This window comes from Anguilla rostrata, chromosome 13 (assembly GCF_018555375.3).
Source record: "Anguilla rostrata isolate EN2019 chromosome 13, ASM1855537v3, whole genome shotgun sequence".
NCBI classification, from domain to species: Eukaryota; Metazoa; Chordata; class Actinopteri; order Anguilliformes; family Anguillidae; genus Anguilla; species Anguilla rostrata.
Genome location: NC_057945.1, coordinates 21,427,090 through 21,450,913, shown reverse-complemented (window position 1 = coordinate 21,450,913; position 23,824 = coordinate 21,427,090). Strand labels below are relative to the sequence as shown.

The 23,824-nt window shown below is 37.1% G+C and overlaps 1 protein-coding gene across 8 annotated transcripts in view; it reads right to left on the bottom strand.

Moving 5' to 3' along the window:
• nicn1 (nicolin 1) overlaps positions 1 to 23,824 on the bottom strand; it is a 130,474-nt gene that overhangs the window by 14,172 nt on the left and 92,478 nt on the right. For 4 of the 8 annotated variants that reach the window (XM_064305165.1, XM_064305160.1, XM_064305162.1 and 1 more), the window contains 3 exons: positions 17,658 to 17,714; positions 878 to 1,024; positions 414 to 593 (listed from right to left, as the gene is read on the bottom strand). In XM_064305165.1, the coding sequence (XP_064161235.1) occupies positions 414 to 593; positions 878 to 1,009 (312 nt within the window). In that variant the 5' untranslated portion in view covers positions 1,010 to 1,024; positions 17,658 to 17,714. Of the gene's footprint in view, positions 1 to 413; positions 594 to 877; positions 1,025 to 1,781; positions 1,988 to 17,657; positions 17,715 to 23,824 lie in introns of those variants that run through there. The other 4 variants (XM_064305163.1, XM_064305164.1, XM_064305159.1 and 1 more) reach the window with 3 other exon arrangements.

Here is a 23,824-nt window from a genome sequence, read left to right as displayed (position 1 = left end):
TACTGGCAAATGCAGTAGAAGTATTTCTGTCAGTAGTGGCTCTACATATGTTTGTTATATAATGTCCATGACCGTGAATTTAAACTACTGCAGTCTAGAAATCTGCTAGTGGGAGGAGCTAAAAATAGAAGATAAGCATTCTAGCCATACATCAGATATCCAATTTATACATTTTCATAACTTTTTTGTCAACTTTCAAGATGTTTTTCTATCTGGGCCATAGGTGTGGTGGACATACATTTTGTGGTGCATTAGTTTTTAAGTATGCCGTGTCTACTAGGGCACAGACTTTATTTTCCAGTCAAAATTGCCACTTCAATCTTTAGATTCAGTAAATTACTATATTTTGCAGTATTTTCCTTGCATTACTCAAGAATAAGAATAAAGAGATGCATTGATTGCAAGGCCCTGACCTGCTGTCTGTAGATGGAGAAGTAGTCCTGGGAACACTCCTCTGTGTGCGGGTTTGGCATAAGGCAGTGGTTCTGCAGACAGGTAATCCACTTAGTAGAGCCATCCTTGTCAGGATCTTTTCTCTGCATACGCACCATTAAGAAGGCCGTGTAGTAGTTCTTGAAGGAGATCTCCTGAATCTATGATGATGATTTGAGAAAAAATAACACAGAATCTGTGTTTATTAAAATAAAACCAACCAAAAAATAACTACAAAATAAACAAACCCAAGACTGTTAATTGTCATATTGAGAGATTCAACAAATGAAGGATAAAGGATGAACCTAACCACAATCTAAACCAAAGTCAAGTCAGTCAAATGATTCATGAAGAAGCTAGGCCTACAATGGCTGAATGAGTAGCACATGAAAACGTAAGCACACAAAGAACGCCTCACTTAATGAGCCATTTTACAGTGACTCACATTAACAGCCTGGCCATGTGGGAATGTGACATCAATGACAAAGACTCCAGGACGAGATGCAGCAGTTATTGCCTCCCCAAGCTCCAAGGCCACAGGAGACTTTACTGTGCAGGCTACAGAGCTGTCAGTCATGATTACTGCTTACACCTGAAAAACACAATACATTTTTAAGAAAAGAGCATTACTGCATAGAAAAACACATCCTATTTATACAATCTAATACAAACACGTTTCAAACAAAATAATATTGATTTCTTGCAGGAACAAAATATTTGAATTCCTACCTTAACACTGGCTAGCACATCAGTAAAATCACAACATTGGGCACGTTTGTTTTTAATACACAAGCATGCAGGCACCTCCACGGACTATCTGGGTGAGTGTATTAAAGTCATGTACAGTGCGTATGGGGACTGCAGTGCCGTAGTTCCAAAATAGTTCTGCACTTTACACTCACTCCCATAAGTTATATTCCTGTTTCTAAAATTTTGTAAATGTAACTTTAGCTGGGTAACTACATATGTTAGCAAAGGACGTTTCCTGAAGAATTTTCCGATATATACAACGGTTCATCGCAATATAGTCATATTCAGCTGACTCGATAATTTGCTGTTCCTGAGGTGAATCGTCTGAGCAAGCAGCCTATTCATATACATGTTGCAGTTGCATTGCAGCCATTTCTAGAACGAGCTTGCAAAACATCATTTTAAAATAGCAAAATAAACGTTAGAGTGTGTGCATCTCCATTTAGTAAGCTGCAATCTGTTAAAGAGCTAGCTAGCAACATTAATTTAACAAAACATGAACATTGTAGGTGCGATTTGTTTTGGTTGGCTAACGACATTACCAGACACAGCAAGCTAGCTACCACCTTAGACAAGAGAAATAAACATCGCAAACATACCTAGACTAGCTCGTTAGTTAGCTAGGTATATGTTTTCGAATTCACAGATATACAAATTTACATTCTCAAAATGTGGATACTTCTAGGTATTAGCCGTAGCTACGCTGTTGCGGACAGGCAGTGGTTCTGTTCATAGGGACAAACAAACAAAACGCCCATGCTCTGCAGTGCGATGAATGAACGTGCACAATGCTTCCTCTAGCTTCCTGTCTGTGACCATGGCGACACAAAAGCTTTTTAAAGGGCCAGTCACAATCGTCACAGCATTGATTTGGTTAATGTTTTAACACACATTTGTATGCTAGCCTACTGATAAGGACATACATCGTGTGGTGTGTTAATAAAGGAATACTAAACATTATATTAAAAACGATACACGCTCTTCACTCTTGAATACTTGACTTGCAAAATGTTTTGAGTAATAGGTTGTATTAAATTGTCCATGTGTACAAATAGACATACTGTACTGACCTGTGTCTTGAACATATGTAATTTACTCCGTAGATATGTTTTGCATTAAAATAACTTCAGTTTACGCGTAAAACATTTTCCCGAATCCAGTCTCAACTCCAGTCTATGCATTATCTCCTAACTAAATTTTAAGAGTTTATTTTTTAAAGCATGTTTGCTGGAGAGACCCAAAAGAAAGTATTTGATTACATTCATTACTCAAAGTGAAGGACAGAGCAAATTTTAGTTTCTTTCTTTGCAGTTTCACTGCTTTCTTTTGCCTTTTTTTTTTTTCTTTGTGTGGTTCTGGGAGCTTCAGTGTATTTCATCAAAGTCACTGAATGATTAGTTGCATCTCTGAGTGGTGGGATACATGTAATGATTACATTCTCAGACTGTGATCTCGGAGAAACTGATGGCAAAAGGGATGTAAATTGACAATCTTCAGCCTTTACAGATTAAAAGTGTCACACATCATCCAACAAAGAAATTTCAAGCACTAAAAAGCTTCCCAATGCAGATGTTTTCAATGTGAAATTTGCTATCATCTCTCCGGCTTATGTAAGACTGGCATGTCATGTCGCCTGCTTGCAAATGCAAAGGGTTTGCTACAAGAGATTCCACATCAGGATGAGGCAGAGATTAAAGGCAGTCTTGAAGCAATGAGATGCAGAGCGCATCAACAGCAAATATTTCCTTAGATGCCTTCAGCTGAAATATCCCTTACCCCCTCAAGGCTTACTGAATGCAGTGCCTCCATTTCCAGGCAAATAAGGTTCAATATGTTTTATTCCATTAAATCTGTTTGAAAAAAGGTTTTTTCAAATTGAGTTTTTGGTCACATGCAGACCCAGAAAAATAGATCAGCCGAAGCATGAGCTCAAATGCTACTGCACTTGTCCCTAATTTAAATAATCAGCATTAAGTGGATAAGAAAGTTGTAACAAAAAAGTAACAAAATGCTGGGTAGACCTTTCATTTGTGTTTATTCAGCAGTATGGTACACATGCACGCCCACTTGTCGAGAATATGGTGAAAGATGGCTCATCTGACCATATCACCTTTTTCCATATCTCTGTAGACAAGTGCTTATGGTTTTTGGACCACTGGACTCTCAAATGTGCATTAGTCTTAGTAATGAGGGGTTTATGCACTGCAACCCTACTATAATATCCCTCTCTATGTAGTCGTAACCAGACTGTTCTTGCCGACACAGAATGATCACATCCTGTGTTGACATTCACAGTCACCTGAGGAAGAGTTGCTCTTATGTTTTACCTTAAATATTGCACTGATCCACAAGCATCACGGTCAAGGAATGTGCGCTTTTCACCATAATTTCCGACCCTATTTACTAATGTCTTTTCCATAGATCTAAATGAAGATGTCACTTTAGTCACTGTTCCTATTGAAACACTATCCAGTTGAGCAGTCTTTGTGACTGAAGCTCCTGCCATCCGTGCCCCAATAATGAACTCTCTTTCAAAGCCACTTTGATATTTCCTCTTGTCAACTTGATCCAAAATTGAGGTCAACTGGGCCTGTTCATCATTTTTATACACGCCACAGCACATGATAGGATGTTAATTGCTTAACTGTATCATGCAGTACACCTCGTATGTGTAAATGTACTTGGCAATAAATTCGATTCTGATTCTGATTCTGATTCTGATTCTGATTCTGACCTATATGGAAGCATCTACATTTGTTATGTTTAATCTGTCACCCATCTATATATATATATATATATATCACAGTTCTTGCCCATGAAAGTGGTGTGAATTTAATTTCCACCTTGTCTTTGACTAGAGGGACTTGCAGGTTACAGAGGGGGATGTACCCATTCCTTCAAATGGACATTTACAAGTAAATGGAGTGCATGTATTTCACATGGAAACCAGGAAAATTGCATATATTTAAAAAATAAAGACACTGTGATTTTAGTAGTTCTGACTGCTCCATAAATGGAGCAGATTAAAATGCCAGTTTTAATTTTACACAAAAGAACAGATTCTTCATATTTCAGTCATTAAACCTTGATCTCATACAAAATGAAAGTTTTCCACAAGAAGAATATTCTTTCAATTAGATTGACTGTGGATTAATGGTGGTATCAAAGACACTGTAATTGTTAGAAGGATGAAGCAAACACATGTGAGCCTAGATCCTTTTTGTTAGGAAAGAAGTGCTTTACACTGGCAAAATTACTTTAATGCGAGAAACAAGTTTTTCATAGCAATTTCCTTCAAGACCTTCATTTTGGATCTGCTAATGCAAAATGGCAGAGGTTGATCTTCTACTGACACGCTTCATTGCAAACATACTTGTATTTAATTATTTATTCTGTACTTATTAAATGCGGAATATCTTCAGGAGAGGCATAGCTAAGATCACAACAAACCATGCATAAGGGCTTAGTACAGCAGTGAATAATAAACCATGGGAAAAAACTATCTATATTGACAGGGCCAGCTCTGAACTATTTGAGGCCCAAGGCAAAAAAATTTTTGGAGACCCGCTTTTGAGTTATATTAGCGGGGGCTTGGGGGGGGGGGGGGGTGGTTCTTGCGATTGCAAACCAGGGGCCCCTCCAGAAAGATTATGTGGCTGACCGGTCCTGTCACCTGCCTGGCATCACCTTCCTCTACACTCACCCTTCCTTTCACACAATACATATTTTACCCGATTGTAGTAGCAAAACACTGAGCATTTTAATATAGATCTTTGGACTAATCAGCAAGAATTACACATTTACACAGCTGACTTGCAGGTCACTGCAAATTTGAAGAGGGAACATATTGGAATCCAAAGAGCACATTATAGGGATGCACAGGCACTCCACTAATACATTGCTAAGCCTTAATTACATTCTCTGGTTATGAAAATGCAAACAGTAAAAAACATATAGGGGCTGGCTTTTGACAACAAAAGCCTAATTGATTTTCCCCAAGGGTTTGAGTGTGTGTGAATGTTTGTAGTGACACAGAACTCATAGATATTCCTTGACTGACATGCTATGTATGGCACATACACACAAGAGTACAGCGATCCTAGTAGATGACTGGAGTTAATCAGCACCAATGAAGCCGTTAGCAGCCAATTATCAATTCCATTGTACGTGATCTAAAAATAACCCAGTGCAGTCTTAGTCTAGTAGCAGAGGTGTGATCTGTCAAGGGATTTCATGACAGCTCCTGCTCTTACTAATGGAAATAACCCAATCATTTATTTGATCAGATTTTTATTTTGATAATGTAATAAGAAACAACTGCAGACAATACATGTATCCTTGATGAAAATGTTTTGCTGCAGCCCAGTAAAGGAATGAACCAGCACAGCTGTTTTTACGTAATTAAACCAGATTAATTGATAAGAACAAAGACCTGCTTGGCATTCCTGGAGAAATGTGGCATAATTATATAAAAACAGCTGTATACACCAGTACCGGTTTATTCCTTTACTGCAGCAAAGCATTTTCACCAACTATATAAGTGTGCAGTCTAAGCTGTCAGATCAGATAAGCTGTCTCTTATTAGTAAGAGCAGGGCAGGAATTCTGACACCCATGATCAAGTGTGTTTGGTTGGATGAACCAAGAACATGCTAATCTAGAACCAACCTTGGGTTGTTTTTCCTATGTTTTCCCAGAGGATGAGATTGGATGTACTGTATTTTTATTTATTTATTTATTTGTTTAAATTAAGACCTTTTTTGAGAACCTTTTTTTAGAAATGATAACATTATGATTGATATTTTTCCTAAAAAAAAAATAACCTTTGAGTCATTAAATCAGAAGTTATGTTCGCTATGCGACAAGACAGCTGGTTTTATTTTATCATGCAGACGGGGCGAGCAATAACCAGGATGGGATTCAATATTCTGAGTTTCATCCATTAATTTCAAAATAGTTAAATTTTTGATAATATTTCTCAGGTCTGATCCTCCCAATTAACCTGCAGCAACTCTGGATAATAGTTTGCTAATTTAATTCAGAAGGATTTACGGGATATGTTCATATTGATATATTCATATCGTCAAGACTCACTTATGCATACAGGCCAACAGGTCTATGTTGTTTTACTGTGAATTATTCTGCATCATAAACCACTTTTACTATTGGTTCTAACTTGCATCATAAAAATATTCATTAATTTCTAGCTATTTCAAATGCAGCCCTGCATATCTGATGATTATGCGTAATTCTGGTTGTCTACATTAATAAACTTAAATTCAATTTATTAGCACAATTCCCATCTCATCCATGCTGTTAAGTAACTTATCTCCCTAACAAATATTGACACCATAGAAATTAAACCTAATGATTTATTTATTAAAGGATCATGACTAATTAGAGACTAAATGTAGCTTACTAATGCTATTAAATATTTCATATTTAGTGTTGAAGTCTGTATGCTTATGAATCAAAAGCAATTTTCTCTTTACTTCCCAAAAGGAAATAGTCACAGGCTGCCAAGGTGATTGTCAGAGTTGAGAAAGGACAACTTTGCTAATTTTTCATCCTGAAACCAATCTGGTCACTGCTTGATCACAAAGCACCTGGTGAGTTGACATTCAACACTACTACAAGCTAAACAGAGTATTGCAAGTATGAAACATATTTAGCCCCACCCATATCTTAACAAAGGGTTAAAACCATTCTTCATTCATAAAATAACAATACAAAATAGAGGTGAATTATCTTCTCAGTTTCAGCTAGTTCAGTTTTGTTCCTATTCAGTGCTTAATTGATCAATTATAGCAGTTGACTACATAGCTCCAACCTCATTTTTGTTTATTGTGCCTGAATTATTTGCTTATTTTAGGGTGAATACAAAAACCAGAAAACGGTGTTACTCTCCAGGATCAGAGTAACTATGTTACTGTCCTCCCCCCCAGTTTGCACAAGTGTGATTCAGGACAGAACAGAATGGGGGAGTCCCAGGGGTACCCATATTTGAATCTGCAGAAGGTGATGGCAGACTCAGCAGGAGCCTCCAATCACGACAGATTGTATAAAACAGGAAAAATACTGCAATACATTGAAATGAAATATACTATCAAGATGAGAATAAGATATTGTAACCCACACAATATTTTGGTAATATTTTGTGTTGTTTTCAGATATTACAGCATATTTCTAAAATGTATTACTGTAAAATATGTCTGACATATTTTCCAAAGGGCAATATATAAATGCAGTATAATGCAGTATATTTCATATTTTATAAGGGGACACAAAGCACTGAGAAAAAATTTATGGTGTGCATAAATATACATGGATTATGCTATTGAGAAACCTGCAAATGCAACTCCAGTGCCACAGGCAGAGGGCAGAAAAGTTCTATAAGTTGGGAGCTTAGAGGTTCCTCAGAGAAAGGAGCCATACAAAGTGATACATCCATACAGCGATACCTCGGCCTGCATATCAGAAGGTGATTCGCTTGTGTATTCCAGAATTTGATTGGTATGTTGACTAAGCATACTGCGCTCCACACATGTTCATATAGCATTACTAACATTCTAATAGCTGCACTTTGGCCCAGTGCAGGGCATTTAATCATTTATTTTTAGAAGTTTTTTAAATTTATTTTATAACAAAAGGTGTTTAAGGTGTTTAATTGATTCACACAAAAATAATTGAATGAACTTCACATTAGCCAAACATTCACTCACATTTCAGATGTTCAAAAATCAGGGAAAAGAATGATTTCAGTACATTTCAGTTGATACAGTACATCAGTGAACTGGTGTACTGAACATGGGTTAAACTGTATGTATAGCCATTCATTAACATATTGATATTCATTTGAATCACACAGTAAAAACAAAAAAAAGGTTTCCTTTTTAGATACTCCCCTTATAATTGTAGAACAATCATTTTACTCTGGAAAAACTGATTGATATATAAGCAAATACTGCAGCTAAACCATTTTCAAATGTATTTGTCAAAAAAAAATAATCTTGCAATCTTTGGTGTTTTTAATGTTTTCAAAATGGATTTCATTTAGCCTGTAGTCAAACATGGATGCTTCATGACAGATATTGACTTCCTCTGGAGAAGTGAACCTGTTCATGGCATAATTCAAATGGTCTCTATTAAAAATGAAGATTCAAACGGAGTGACAGACAGATTTGCTAATGCATTATTTGTCTTTCATTGACTTTTCAGAACAGTGGTCCATGCGCCGAATAACAAATTTGCCTTTCTTTTTCGCCTTTCGATTCCCTACTCTCTTCTCCATGAATTCTCATTTCAAGATTTGTGCATGTACACAAAGCCATTGAATATACACATACATAACACACACACACGCATTCGCATGCAGATACACAGAGAGAGAGAGAGAGAGAGAGAGAAAGAGAGATAAACAAGCTACCCAGGTGGCTTGTGTGCATGTGCTTATATATGTGTGTGTGTGTGTGTGTGTGTGTGCATTTCGGCCTGTGTGCATGCATGGCTCTTGACACCAAATAAATATGTGAAATTCAAAGATTGTTATGCTACTCTTACTTGACCTATGTCTTTCCAACACACACTGTTTTTCAAAATGTTACTTTACCTTACATGGCTTTATTTCAGACAGAATGTGCTCACCTCTTGGCAGGTCAGTGGGGTGAGTCTAAAATATTATATTATAAGTTTACTGGTGTGTTTTTACAGTAATACCTTAAACAGATTTTGAACGCTGTTCAAAAACACTATTATGGTTCTATTTTTAACACATTGTTGATCTAAATAACAGAAAATTAGTTGTTTTAACAAAGTGAGACAACAGACTTCCATTGAAAAACTACATAATAGTGCCAGGTGTTTCTTGTAAACGGGTGGAGACCATTGTGCTCATGAATTACAGTGCTGGAACGTTGAGGGAAAACTGTTCAGGTAGCTAGAATCATGAAAAACAAACAATAATTTGAAACTAAAAACAAAGAGAGTCAATGTGCGTGTGGATCCCAAGTTAACAGAATAACCTAAGTTTACTGCTGAAATTTCACATGGACAAAGCTGAACACAACACAACACCCTGCCAAAACAATTTAAAATGTGCGGAAGAACTTCATTGGTCAGGTGTATTTTTTTCTTCAACCTGTAGCTTGAAAATGAATCTTTGTCAGACTTGAGGAGAACATTCTCTGTGGCATACAGATGGGTCATAGTGATTTTAAGTCCATTTGACCCACGCACAGCTGAGAATATAAACAATATTGCATTTAAAATGGAAACTGGCTGCAACTCTCACATTAAGCATCCTAATTCTATTCCCCCTGAGACCAGTCTCTCTCTGTGTCACTGTCTCTGGCAAAAGCTTGATAGCACAGTGAAAATAGAGGGCTAATCTCTTCATTCACTCATTTATTTATTTATATTATGTGGGGATAGTGGGGGTGGGGGGTGGGGGGGGGGTCAACAAGGTATGAAGTGTGGGGGTGGGAGAAAAACACGACCCAACAGCAGCTCCCTTTGCTCTGACAGTGTGCAGGCAGACATCCAAGCAGCATCTATTGTTTTGGACAGGAGAGAGTGTTTCAAAGGAATCCTGCTTTAGTTGTTCTTGGGGCCTTTCGGCTGAAAACAATGCCCTCCCAGCTGAGCCAAGCCTGTCTTCCGGGTCTGGGTCTTATCGTGGAGCCGCAGTCTTTCAGTAATCAGGCTCCCGTCCTGATGGACTCTCAATTCACCAGGGCTGGCTGATCACAGCTCCTTCTGCCGTTCACCATAAAGCCAGTGAATAATACAGTCCCAAGAGATACCGCTCCAATTTATTAAAGCACTGTTTACACCACAGCCTTCACATTAATAAAGGAAAGCCTGAAATTGTTAAATTACAACCTTGTCTGCAGACAGAGAAATGTAGGTAAGGAAAAACATTTTTTTTTATTCTGACATTGCTATTCTATTATTATATTATTGCACATTTGTTCATAATTTCAGCTAGTCAAACGCATCCCGTTTCCTCAGAGAAACTACAAGATGACCATGAGTCCTGAAATCACGACCTGGGTTAAACCTGTATTTCAGATCTTATCCAAAAGTGCTACAGTATTGTTTATTGCTGTAATTAGTACCATTGGGCCAGAATCAGGAATTGCATAAATTCCATGGAACCAGTTCCAAACCTGGAACCAAGGAACTGGTTCCACATTGGTTTGTTGTCTAGTTCCAAGCTATCCCTGCCAGAATGCAGATTGATAGCAGAATCATCTGATAAATCTTTGACTATTTTTGAATATTAGTAAAATGAATTAAAATGAAGACAGTAGGAATTAGAAGAAGTATTTCAGAGTGGATTCAGAACTGGACACTGGACAAACACACCATTCCCTCACACACTCATACCTATGGGTAATTTAGAGTTTCCAATTAGCCTACCTGCAAGTCTTTGGACTGTGGAAGGAAACCAGAGTACCCTGAGGAAATTCACTATGGACAGTGTAGGACAAAACATGGACTGTGATATTTTAACTGTGGTGGCAATTGTCACTTGAATTAATCCAGAAGATATTGTAATGCTCGACTATTTTCAGGATTGAATCGAAACATTGGGCCTTATTCACAAAAACCTTTCTTAAATTATTTTTACTTTTGTTCTTAAACAATTTCCTATAAAAAACCAATATACATGACACATGTGCAGACCTTTCTCATGTGATTAGCATAAGAAAACAGTCATGAACAAATACAGCTAAGAAAAAAAAAGATGAACACTGAAATTTTCTTGGAAACGTTATTACATACAGTTTATGATCAAATGTGATCATACGCATGTTTTGGAATGAGGCCCAATGTGTGGGAAGTTCTAGGAGAGTAATTTTTTCTATGGCTGGGTGTTTGTCACAGAAGTTGAAGGTGTCATGGATTCCATGAATTTTGGCAGTTCTGTATCTTTTCTCGTGTTTAGTGCTCTCTGTGATTTTTAGGCTGGTTCAGATGGTAACTGTAACACAACCTAAAGTCAGTTGTTGCAGTCAGATGTTTCACAGCCCCTGTCATCTGTCTTGCTGCTGAGTGCTCCTTCTCCTGTAGCTATGATAACGTTTTCAGTGACAACAGGCATAAGAAATAAAAACAAACACAGTAACCTTGTTTTAAAAAATGTACTGTATATATATATATCTAGCAATGCAATTTGAGCACGTTCTGTTTCTAACAATGTTATGTTAAAGGCAAAAAGCATGCTCTTTCTGTGATGGACAAAAGCGATTAAAAGTACCAGCCTCTCAATGTATTTACATTGTATTTACATTATATATTTTTTTTTTTACTAGTGGCAAGTGCCCACTGATTTCTTTGAAACATCAAGCACGTGTTACTGCGGCTACAGTTGCACATGTTATTTCAATCATTGCCCTCTGCTGTGCATGAGATCTATTGGTTAATTTAATACATATATATTTTTTAACACTCAGATTTATGCCTCTTTTTCAGTTTTCCAACTTTATCAGTGACTGCTCTTTGACTTTAGCCAATATTTTCTGTGACGAACACCCAGCCTTAATTATTGTGTGGCTGCTTAATCTGTACCATTTGATCTGTACTGATTTCTTGCTCGGGGAGTTGAAAGTGTGATTCTTGTTGCAAAGATTTTCTTTTCGAGGCCTATACCTGTGTCTCCATCTTGCTCGCTCCTTGATTTATGCCTGCTCTTTGGAGGTGGAGAAATTACACACAAAAATCGACCCTCGTTAATTGAGTGACCTTTAGTAAATTCAACGGAATAGCCTACATAATCAGCCTCACTTATAATATCACTGTCATTCCCATGATCCTCTCATATGCATTAAGGAGAGAAGCGCACCTTGTGATGACTCATGTAGATGACATGGAAACTGCACTTCCAGCCCCGTTTGCCTGATTGATATATAACACGCATGTTTCTGGGGCAGAACTGAAACTGAAACTAGTCGCAAAAGGCTTAGTAAATCTGGCTCCTAGTATTTAGGGCACTGTAAAAGGAAGCTTTACCAAAAATTCAAGTTCAATATGCTTTCAAAATCAGTTCCTACAATTCAATTTCAGTTTTCTGTTTTCTGTTATGTCCAGGTACTTAGTAAGAGCAAATGATCAAAGATTCAGTCGAACTGCAAATAGAGGTTCGCACTTTAAGCGGGGCTAATATTATTTTTGTATTGCAGTGGCATGTGGAACACATAATGAGAGTTTGATACCAGCAATTCTTTACCATGGAAGACGAGGGACTGCACTCACAGGTAGCCTATGTAAAGCTCCACTAGCCACACACTAGATATTCACTAGCCACATTAGTTTTAGGCTACCTGTTTGAAGGCTATTTGCCAACTTTTTCTACCGAAATAAAAATACATTTAAAAAATTAGAATTCTGACTAAAATCCTGTCTGATTAAAAGCCTTCATTCGCTAGGTGACATCCATTCACTAGAACAGTGGCTTAAACAATACATTCAGGTATATAGATCATGTTTTCAAATTTGCTGGCTCAATTCTGCCTTCTGCAGTTCAAGATGCGTAACTATTTGTCCATTATATATGGCATAAATTTAAAATCATTCTCCTCAACAGAAATATGTTAATTAGACAACTCATCTTTTCTAGGCCTTCCCAGCATTACAGTAACTGTTAAATAATTTATTTAACAATTGAACCTGCTATTGTCCATACCCCTGCCTGCATAAATCTGAGCTATTAAAAGAGGTGCGACATTAATAGGGTTGGTTTTAACATGTAATCTAATCACTTGCGGTTTACAAAAACAATGTGTGATAAATGTGTGTTGGGATATTAAACATGAGGTTTTAACAGGGTTCATCTGTATTTATATGGTAAGTAGCGGAACCCCAGCGCAGGCTGAGGGTGATTTATTTGTGTGCCAGTGCACTTGTTCCACACATGAATCTGTTGCTCAGGAGGAAGCAGTTCTGCATGAATAATTGATATTCTATGTGTGGCAATGAAGTAAGGCCAATCTAACTGGGTCATTTATGACTGCATGTTTTAAAGTACACAAAACACTGGGGGCGAGGTGACGTGACAGAGAAAGAATATCCTTTGCATTGATACCGTGTGTGTGTGTGTGAACATGTAATACTACATTTGTGGGGACTAAATGTCCCCACACGGATAGAAAGATGAGGAAAATTATGTGGTGTGGGGACCTTTTACTGGTCCCCACAAGGTCAAGAGGCTATTTTAGGGTTAGGATTTAGGATTACGGTTAGGGTTACAATTAGGTTAAGGTTAGGGTTAATGTTAGGCATGTAGTGATTGGGGTTAGGGTTAGAATGAATGTAGTCAATGGGAAGTCCCCACAAGGATAGCAATACAGGACTGTGTGTGCGTGTGCGTGTGTGTGTGTGTGTGTGTGTGTGTGTGCATGCGTGCATGTGCTTGTGTATACATTATCATCATTTACAACACAATCATTTGTACTGAGTTGTTTAGGGAGGGTTAATGCTGATCCCAGATGTTATCATCAGGGGATCCATTAGCTGCAATGCAGCGCAAAGAATGGTTTTATTACTGGGGATTGTTTTCCTATACCGTGATCTTAAATACATTTCAGAACCATAAGGGTTAAGTATAATTAGAAATGCAAGTTGTTTAGCTGATTAGTCTATTGGTTACGTTACTGTTATTTTTCAAAGCCTATCCATACACCGTTAGAGTAAAAGTCACCCACCCACTCATCCCACAGCCTGAAACAAACTAATCTTCTTTAGTGTTGCTAGGCAAATGTGTGTTGGTTGCCATCTGCACTATTTTATTTAATTATTATCATCACACACACTGAGGATGGCAAATGCTGCTATGACTGTTGTTTTGAAATGCAGTTATTACAAAGACATTACTATCTGAACAAGTGACTGCTTGTCTTTTGCATTTCTATTCTTGAATGTTTTTGTTGGTGGAAGCACGCAGTTCAATAGAACATTTAAAGATCACACACAATCAAAATCATCTTTTTTATAGCTATATATAAATAATAAAAGACAAAATGATACTAAGCCCATTTTATTTCGTTAAGATTTGAAATTTGTTTGTTTCACGAAAGCAAAAAAGACCATAGACGAATAACCAAAGAAGGATTTGCTATTGATTGTTTAGATCATGTTTCTAGTGTAACTAACATCTCAACCGTTGACTTATATTTTAAGCAGTCAATCATCACACTGTTTAGTATGCAGTCAATTATGCAGTCAAGTGGCAAAGTGAATATTTATTCAGAAAAGATGGCAGCAGTTGTATTTAGAAATGTCTTACTTTACATGAAATTTCATACTTTTTTCACGTTTTTCCATTTATCAATAAAAAATATATATTAAAACAATACAATACACTTTATCTTGTGGCTTACTGAACAGATTAAATTCAAAAAAAGTGATTGAAGTATTTCTGAATTGATCATGTCCCTCCTAATTTTTGCATATGGTACAGCTTGCAACTGCTACTGATGCAATCCCTGTAACTGGCTATCTTATTTGGCAGCAGTGATGAACACTTGAACACGCCGCAGAAAAAATGTACCTTTTCCCATCTTAGGGCTCGGCTAGAAACGATTGGCCCAGAATAAAAGTTATCCCAACTGCCTAACAGTATGAAGACACATGCTGTGGATTATTAGTGTTATATTCCACATGCAAGTTCATTCTAGAATCAATAACAGTAGATTTATTGTCTCAGGTAACATCATCGGTTTCCAGGTGAAAGCCTCAGAGACTCGACTTTCCATTTACTTTTACTATCTGAAATTTTAAACTTAAAAAAAAAAAACTTTTACGCAAGAGTCTTCAGTTATTTTACCTTCATTTAACCAGGTTGGTCAACTAACAGCACATTTCTCATTTGTGGTGCTGACCTGGGGAATCAAAGTGGGTATGGACTACATGATATTGTGTAGCAAATCTGATGTTGGGGACAATTAGGTGGCCAGATGTAGAATGTGTTTTTATTGTGAGAGACAGGACACCAGGTGTAATACCACTACTCAAGTGTCACACAAAGTAGTGCAGTCTCGCTCCATTTTCCGTTAAGCAACAAATATATATTTATATATATATATTTGAACATTTAAGTATATGTACCGATAATAACAAGAGGACATTGAGTTATCTGTTAATAAAGAAAATGTCACTTGAAATGTGAAATATGTTATAAGTTGAAATAAGGAATGCAATGAATAACATGTAGAAACATATTGCAAATCAAAATATATTAAGAGAAAATGACACTAGCATGAACTGACAGTATATTTTTTGTGCCACCATATAAATAAAATGTTAAAACTATTCTAGAATTAATAAAATTATTTGTTTATTTTTCAATATATGGAAATTAGAATATTTGTTTTAGGGTTATTCTATTTAAACCCCCCAGCCTACGGTCGGTGCCCTGGCCTGCTCATTGCATACCAAGCTTTATCTTACCTTCAGCGGACCTAATAGATGCCAATATGGTAGGAGAATTTCATTACCTACTCACAAGCTATTTCTCCACTGCTGTCAGTTTACTGACTGTACAGCTTGTAAAGTTAAACAGAAATGCAGTTTTAGTAACTTTTCAGCTATAGCTTCTCAGAGAGGCTTCTTATATATTTTTGTGCTGCCATAACTTACAGTTTCAGCATTTCTTGCAGACCTGCTATACTGTTACATATGCGCTTCCCAGTTTAACTCCCTGTGGCCTAGTCTCGTTTGAATCCAACACTTCTGCTTTCCTTAAACATGACCCCTGTGGGGTGTTTTAGTCTTCCAGGTTCCCAGGAAGCTTATGTTTCCAGAAAATTCTCTCTGTGCACAGGGATCAACTAACTTAGTTATTAACCTCTGCTGTGTGTCAAAAAGGAATTCTATTTCCATTTAACAGGTTTTGCTGACAAATTTCCTAGATTCCAAAAGTAACTAACTTTACTTATTTTACAATAACTGGAATGATATTTTATTTTATATGCAGTCATTATACAGTATGCAATATGAAATATAATCTCAGCCTTTTCAGGTGATAGCTGTATTTCATTAATCCGCAATTCTGTATTTAATACCAACTGTTAAATTAAAAAAATAATTGCTCCTTGATTTTTTTTTTTCTCTCCACTCCTCATTCCACTTAAAGTTCATCTTCTGTGATCAAGGCAGCCTTGTCTGAGGCAGAGGAAATGCACCGTGGTTTGACTGCAGTGATTGAGGTCAGCTTTGATGGGCACAGAACAAGGTAAGATGAGGGCTGAAGTAGACATATGCACACCAAAAAACACAGCTCCCAGCATGCTTTGCATGCCAGAAATAACTGAGAGAACACTCTGGAATAATTGGAAATTAGAATTGATTTTCTTGCACATTATACAGGTACTGTGAAACAACTTCATCTAATTATGTTTCTTCTCCCAGAATGCAAGCTTGCATAATGAACATCATCTTCATTTGACATATTTATTCTTGTTATTCTCATTAGGTTGAAAAAGCAATTGATTCAAGTAGTGGTTATGAGTTTTTTTGAGAATACATGTAGATGGTGCAGTAAATATCTTTTTTTAAAGGAAATGCATTCAAATTATTGAACAATCAAGCTCCTATAGTTCTATTTTTGAGGTACTATGTTATTTTGCATGTTGCTTTTGGGATTTTTATATTATTTTATTTATTATCATCAGTCAACAATAATGCAAGCACTTTACAGGTCTCTCTCACAGAAACATAAAAATAAAAATGTGTTTGAACACATAAAACAGGTCTGCAGCCAATGTTCTCCCATAGGCTCCCATAGTTAAGTTATAAGAGACACGGTGGAGATAAGATAACTGCAATTCAAGTAATTTCACTAACGCATAAAAAACCTTATATAGAAAACATACTTTTTTGTGGTATCATACAGTAGGTTCACCTGAACAGATAACGATTGATTTGTTCCTGTGGTAGCATAGGTTACATGTATGCTGTTTTGATCCTGTCTGTGAGTATAATGGCTGCAGAGGGCTGGGGGATCATTTTGATGACACAGCAGTTTGATGAACTATTTTAACATTCAAATCTTCCTTTAATTTGCTCACTTCCCATATTTACGTTTAGAGGAAGGCCTCTTTTTGAAGTCAAAAGGCAGATCGGTGGGGAAAGGTCAGTACATTCCACACTGCTGCCTATGCCTCATCCCAATTGGTGGTATCACCTCTCATTGAATACATGTGACGACAGGGGCGTGGGGAAGATGTTTTGAGCAGGGAGCACTGCCGACAGAAATGCTCAATTGTGATGTCACTATTTAAATGTTAGTTGCTTTAATTGTATTTGTTGAACTAGCAGAGAGGGGCTTGAAACTAAATAGTTTTCCATGACATTTTAAATACATACACATGATCACATAACTATGCAAAACACAGACTGATACTACATAAAGTTTGCACAAGTACAATACATAACACTCATTTACAATTCAAAATATAGAAAGGTCCATGCACGTACCTTGGCACATTGCATGCAGAATAAAAATAGGCTGGGTCCAGATAGTGATTCATGACACTGGGAAAAAAAAAAAATTTTTAAAACAGGGCATATTTTTTTTACATACAGTATGAATTCATCACACTAAACCCACGACTTTTGCGTTTTAAGCCTTCCCACTTGCTCAGTGATTCACAAATCTGTCATGTAGCTATTGGTGTAACTGAATAGCTAGCTTGACTTAATAAAGATATCTTTGAATGCATGCTCACAGTTGGCTATATTTTACTAGCACTTAGACAGCAAAGTCTAAAACGAATTGTATGATGATCAATTTAGACGCTCTAAATTATGTTGCCACAATAATTTAGTTTGTATACACAACCCAACATGTGAATTTCATGTCCAGTTACAGAATAATACACCAATCACATCTGTTGACTCTCAAATGATTATCACACACATACATATTCACACACTGGTCCGGGTTACTGTCATTGCTTACATATGCCACTTGATGTTCTATAGCACATAGTAGCCAAGTCAATCTCTACATCACAGATGATTGTCAATTATACTGATTCTGCACAGCAGCAGTATAGTGAATAGGCAAATGTCTTACCTACACTCAGAAGGCCCCAAACGTAGCCCTGCACTCTGGCCTATATATATATATATATATATATATATATTCACTCTAATGAGAGGTTTATTGTTTAATCTGTCCAGCATGTCACTGGCAAAAAGTCATTCTAAGACTGTCTACAATCAATGTTTTGGCATACAAATGTCATTTAATTTACTAATTTGTTCTATTTTTTATGTAGGAAACTCTCATTATTACAATAGGCTACCAATCAGCAGGAGGTGCTGCAGCACCCCTATGTCCCGCGCCTATGTCTGATGATTACTGTCCATCAGGGGTACATAAAAGAAGCGCCCCCAGATGCAGGAAGTGTGGAGTAGGTTCTGCCTCAGAGCTTAGCTGAGTGCTATCAAGAAATATTATTTTGCAGTTGTGAAAGCTTACCCGCGCACTATCCTTGTTTGTCTGACTGCCAAACTCAAAGCTGACCCACTGCCAGTGTGAGCACCTCTGTGTTTGACCATTGCCTGTCCCGGGAATATCTGTTTGTTTTTCCCGTTTTGTCTGTTGCCGGTAAGCAGCTTAGCTGCCTGGCTTAATAACTAGGGAGTGTTTTCAGTTTCAGACTGTATTGCAAGCTGGGTTTTTTCAGTTTCTGTTTCATCTCATCTCAGTCGTTTCAATTTATATATCCTCAGGTTCTCAAAGCAAAAGCCCAGTACATTCACAGACAGAACTGGGGTTCCTGTTTTGTGATACTCTTATTGTATATATCTCACCTTCTTCACTGGCCACTGTGCTATTGTTCTTTTCCTATGAGGTATTACAAACTGGGTCATTACAGGATCATTTGCTTGCCTGACCCGTTAACAATGATAAATCATATGATGGTCAGATGAAGAGACTCATACGGTTAATCAAACAACATGTGGCTAATGATGTTATATTCAGGAACAAACAAAATACTGCAAAGCTGCGGATGGGATGTTCATAAAATTTATAGCTGCAATGATGACTGCAGTTTCCATGGCAGCGGTGTGGCACATCGTCTCTGCTATGGACGTTTCCACCAAGCAGACAAGTTGCGAGGCATTGATTTGAATGGAATGGTACCGTTCCTTCACTGCTTTTCACCACTGTTGTGCTCCATCTCTCCCTCGTATGATGTAGTACACATGACAAAAGTTTACAAAACAAAAGTTTTAACTTAAGAAACTGCAGGGGTGTAGTGGAGGGAGCCATTAAGTTATGTTCAGTTAGCATACGCTCTTATCCAGAGTGACTGGCATTGTAAGAGAATATCAGCAGAGTTGTATGAGCAACAGGCCTGGCTAACATCATTAAAGCGCAGAGACTGCATACATAATCACAACAGCACTAATAAAAGTTAACTATGCTAATCAATAACCAAAAAACAAATCTTGAGGACATACAGATATTCAAAATAAAAAAAAACGTTAAAACTACAATCAGCTTGTTTGATTCTGATAGATTACTCCTATTTGGAAGGTTTCTTGGGAAAGACATGAACATAATGAAGGCTTTAGTGTCAAAAAGTTGTTTTTTTTTTCTGTAAAGATGAAGGTGATTTTTCTACAAAGAAGAAAGAGCAAAGAAGTTGAAATTGTCACAGGAGGTAAGTACCACGGCACCAATGCTGACAGCTTAACTGAAGTGGAACAAACACATCCAGAGAATTTATTCAAAGAGGGAACTATGGTCTGCATATTTTGTGAACTTAGGTTGTTTAAGGTGAATACAAACATAATGTCACACTCTTCCATCTGCATTTCAATGTTAAATTAAAACACATTTATGGCATAAAAAACACAAGCACACATGATGCTCCACAGGCCATTCAACGTTCCAGTGGTGAACCTTGATTGGAACCAGGTGCTATGGACAGATGGGACCAAAATTGAGCTTTTTAGCCATGCTCACCAGCAGCAGGCTTGGCATTTGGGAGAACAGCGCTTCAGGACGTCAAACCTACAGTGAAAAATCCAGGCCTCCAAATTACTATGGCTTTTTGTCGTACAATTTGCCTTCACTCTTAAAATTGGTGAGGGGTGACCATATTGTGCCTCCTTCTGTGCGATGCACTGTGGAAACCTGTGTATGTAAGCTGGTTACTTCTCCAGTAGTACAGTACATTATGTACCATTAATGTGAAGTGCTTCTCACATGAGCGGTATTGTATATTGTACATAGGAGGGGTGATCTGTTTGTTTTATTTATCTTGAAAAGCCTGTACGTACCTTATCTTGGATGGTTGTGTCATGGTGTCTTCTATTTGGGATCTACAGAGATCTTCTATTGAACTCGGCACTCGCCCATCAGAGGTAGTGTCTATCACTCTTAAGACAATAGTTAAGGCTGTTGTTTCTTCAAAATATGGTCAGATGAAGTCATTTATTTATTGACTGTTCTCCGCACATATGAACATTTTGCAATATTACCACTTGCTGCCCATCTCATATACATATATTATAAACATTGTTCTGAAAGTTCTATTTTACCTGTGTTCTCATATTTTTAAATTGTGTATATTATTAATGCACTTAAGTTTAATTCAGCAGATGTGTGGTGAGCCCTTTTCTGCAAAATAACTGCCGTGAATCACCTAGGTTGGTGCTACACATTGGTGGTGGCTGAGGAGAGTGCTGCAGTAAAGTGCTTTGGGGGTGAGAAGAGTGTTATATTATTATTATTATTATTATTATTATTTTATAAAGCTTATGTTACACTGAATATTTAAAGTCTTTTAAGTTTAAACGTTGCTTTCCCTTACCAGCTATGTGCTAATACAATCAGTATTTCGGTTTCAGTGAAAATCCATATAACACTGTACCTTATGTGTACAGCCCAGCTGCTTTCTTCAGACCTGAGCTCTTTATTACCATTACAGTTCTGATTCTCCCAATTTTCTCTTTCAGGGGTGATGCCCATCAGTTTGAGAATATTGCAGGTGCCTGGTGGGGGAGATAATGGTGTGTTTTTTCATCAGGATCAGCTGGGATTCTTTTTATAGCTTCTCAGAATTTATGTGCACGGGTGAAACAAGGAGTGTGTGTGTGTGTGTGTGTGTGTGTGTGTGTGTGTGTGTGTGCGTGTGTGTGCGTGTGTGACACCAGTTTACTACAGACAAATACATCTCAATAAGCAGCAGCCATGCTGCAAAATAAAGGCAAAGGCAGTCATTGCATTTTGCATACTATGAAGGCTGAGATTGTACAGTTACAGATATATGATATAATGTAATACAGCATTAATTGTGGGTATTAACTGTTGATATGTTTTATCATCAGTCCTTTCCAAGGAAATTAAGAACTCATCCATGAACACACACAAAATGCATGTGTTCTCATGCAACCAAACTATGACAAAACCTGGTGGTGTTTAAGGATTAGAGAGCTGATGCTTCACTAAAACAACCGATTAAAACACATGATATGTGATATGGAAAAATCGGTGCTTGCTGAACAACAGACAATAAATGCCACATGACAAGCAGGGTTCAGGGATTTTAACACAAGAATGCACCATGGATAAACCTCTATGAATGAAAGCTGTATATGCGATGCCCATTGTGTCAAACGCTTCCATTATCGTTCAAAAAATTCATTACGCTGTGTAACAATAAACAGTATGTTTAGCACAATAGCTCAAATAAAAGCTTTATATCCAACTGACTTCGCTTTCAAATTATGTGCGCTATGTACACTGCACAACAGAACCTTTGTCTGACAGGAGACATTTTTTTCTTTCAGCTTCTTCATGTATGAATGGCTTGTCAGTGTGGAAGTCTGCTCTGAATAAATGGTCTTGTTCTGCAGATGAGATTGTAGGATTTGTAAGGGTTGTAAATTTGCTGACTTCAGCCGACTTCAAAATTGACGACAGTTAATCAAACTCAAACAAGCATGAGAACCCAACTGTTAAAAAAAATGGAATGAAATGTTTTCTGACCCTTTGTATATACCATGATATTTATTTTAAAACCATTATTATGGTGAATTCTAATTTTACAACATTTCATTTAATTACATTTTTCCCCCGCTATTTCGCCCTCTCTCTCTCTGTCTCTCAAAATAGCTTAAAAAAAGAAAACCTGCAGTTTGCACAGGAATGTAAGCTTTCCTGAATGGTTTGAAAACATATGGCTAATTACCATACATCAATGTCTGTTTACGACTGAGCACAGTCTTTAAAATCTTGGACATGGGAACACAGCTTGCCTTTAAGATTGCATTTCATTATCAATAAAAAATATTGGTGAAGAAAATGGTTGGGAGGTACATTTAAAGACCATTAAAATTTCACTCAGGTTAGAGGCAAGTCCTCACACCTAAACAAGAAATTGCCTCTCTGTCACATGCACTAAACACAAGAGCAAGGGGAAACTAGGAGGAAAATAAAATAAGCGCAATCAATTTTTCAAAATAAAATGAAACATGACTCTGAACCATCCATCACCCAACCACTTTACCCCAGTCCAGTCAGGTCTATGGTATTTAAGTAATTCAGTTAACTCTCTAAACACTATCCATGGGCAAGACCAGTCTGCTTCCTATGAGTATGCTGGAGTAGCAGTAACCCAGTAAGGGCCAGGGGTTCTCAACCTAAACCTGGTGACGCATAATGCTGATTGACATTCCTACTAGAACTGCAATCCCTGAATTGCGACAGTTAATTGTTCTTATTTAGACATGTCTGATGTGTATTGAGCACAAGTTTGGAAAAAGCATGTAAAATAACTCATTTTGCAATGGTATAGGCAAATCATTTTCAACCCTGGATTTAATCTGTCTATTGGCTTATAACAGTTATAAACTTCTAAAAGGACATCTCGCCTTTAAGGTGTGGAAGTAGATACGTAAATATTTACTAAAAATATTGAACAAATAAATATTTACAGAGCAAAATTTCACTAGGGTTTTAAAAACCAACTTTTTTGATTTGTCAATTAACTGAGAAAGGTGATTTGAAATGCTTTGAACTTGGTGATTTAAATCCCATAAATTAGTTGAAGTTCACTTCATTTTGAAACACATTATAGTAACTATGTGCCCCTAACCACCAATGTTAATGAAGGAAAATTAGTGGTTGTTCATTTTGTGTTTAATAAACCACTTCTTAAAAATAATCAAACCGAATATTTTTGTCAAGGGGCAGTAGAAAGAGCAAAGTAAATTATCTGTTACATTTACAAGAGAGATACAGACTAAGATGAAAACTGTTTGAGATTAAACTCCACGCAAGAGGAGTTTGGGCTCTTTTGTATTCTGTTGACTCATGTAAAATTTTCCCTTGACATTTTGAGGTTGAAAAATTCACAAAGTGGCAAAAAATGAGGGCCGTGGAGAGTCTCCATTGTTCAAAGCATGGGCAGAACATGAAGTTCAATTATCCATCTAGTTGTTCATTTTAAACCTCATTACAGAAGGAAACCCCCAACAGCCCTAAGACCTGAATTCACATTCTGAAGTGTTACCTGACACTCTTGCGATACGTTTTTCACATTATTAAAAATAGCTAGACAGATTCCGTAGGAAATGCAAGGGAATATATTTACTCCTGAAATAATATGTTGCATGACTTT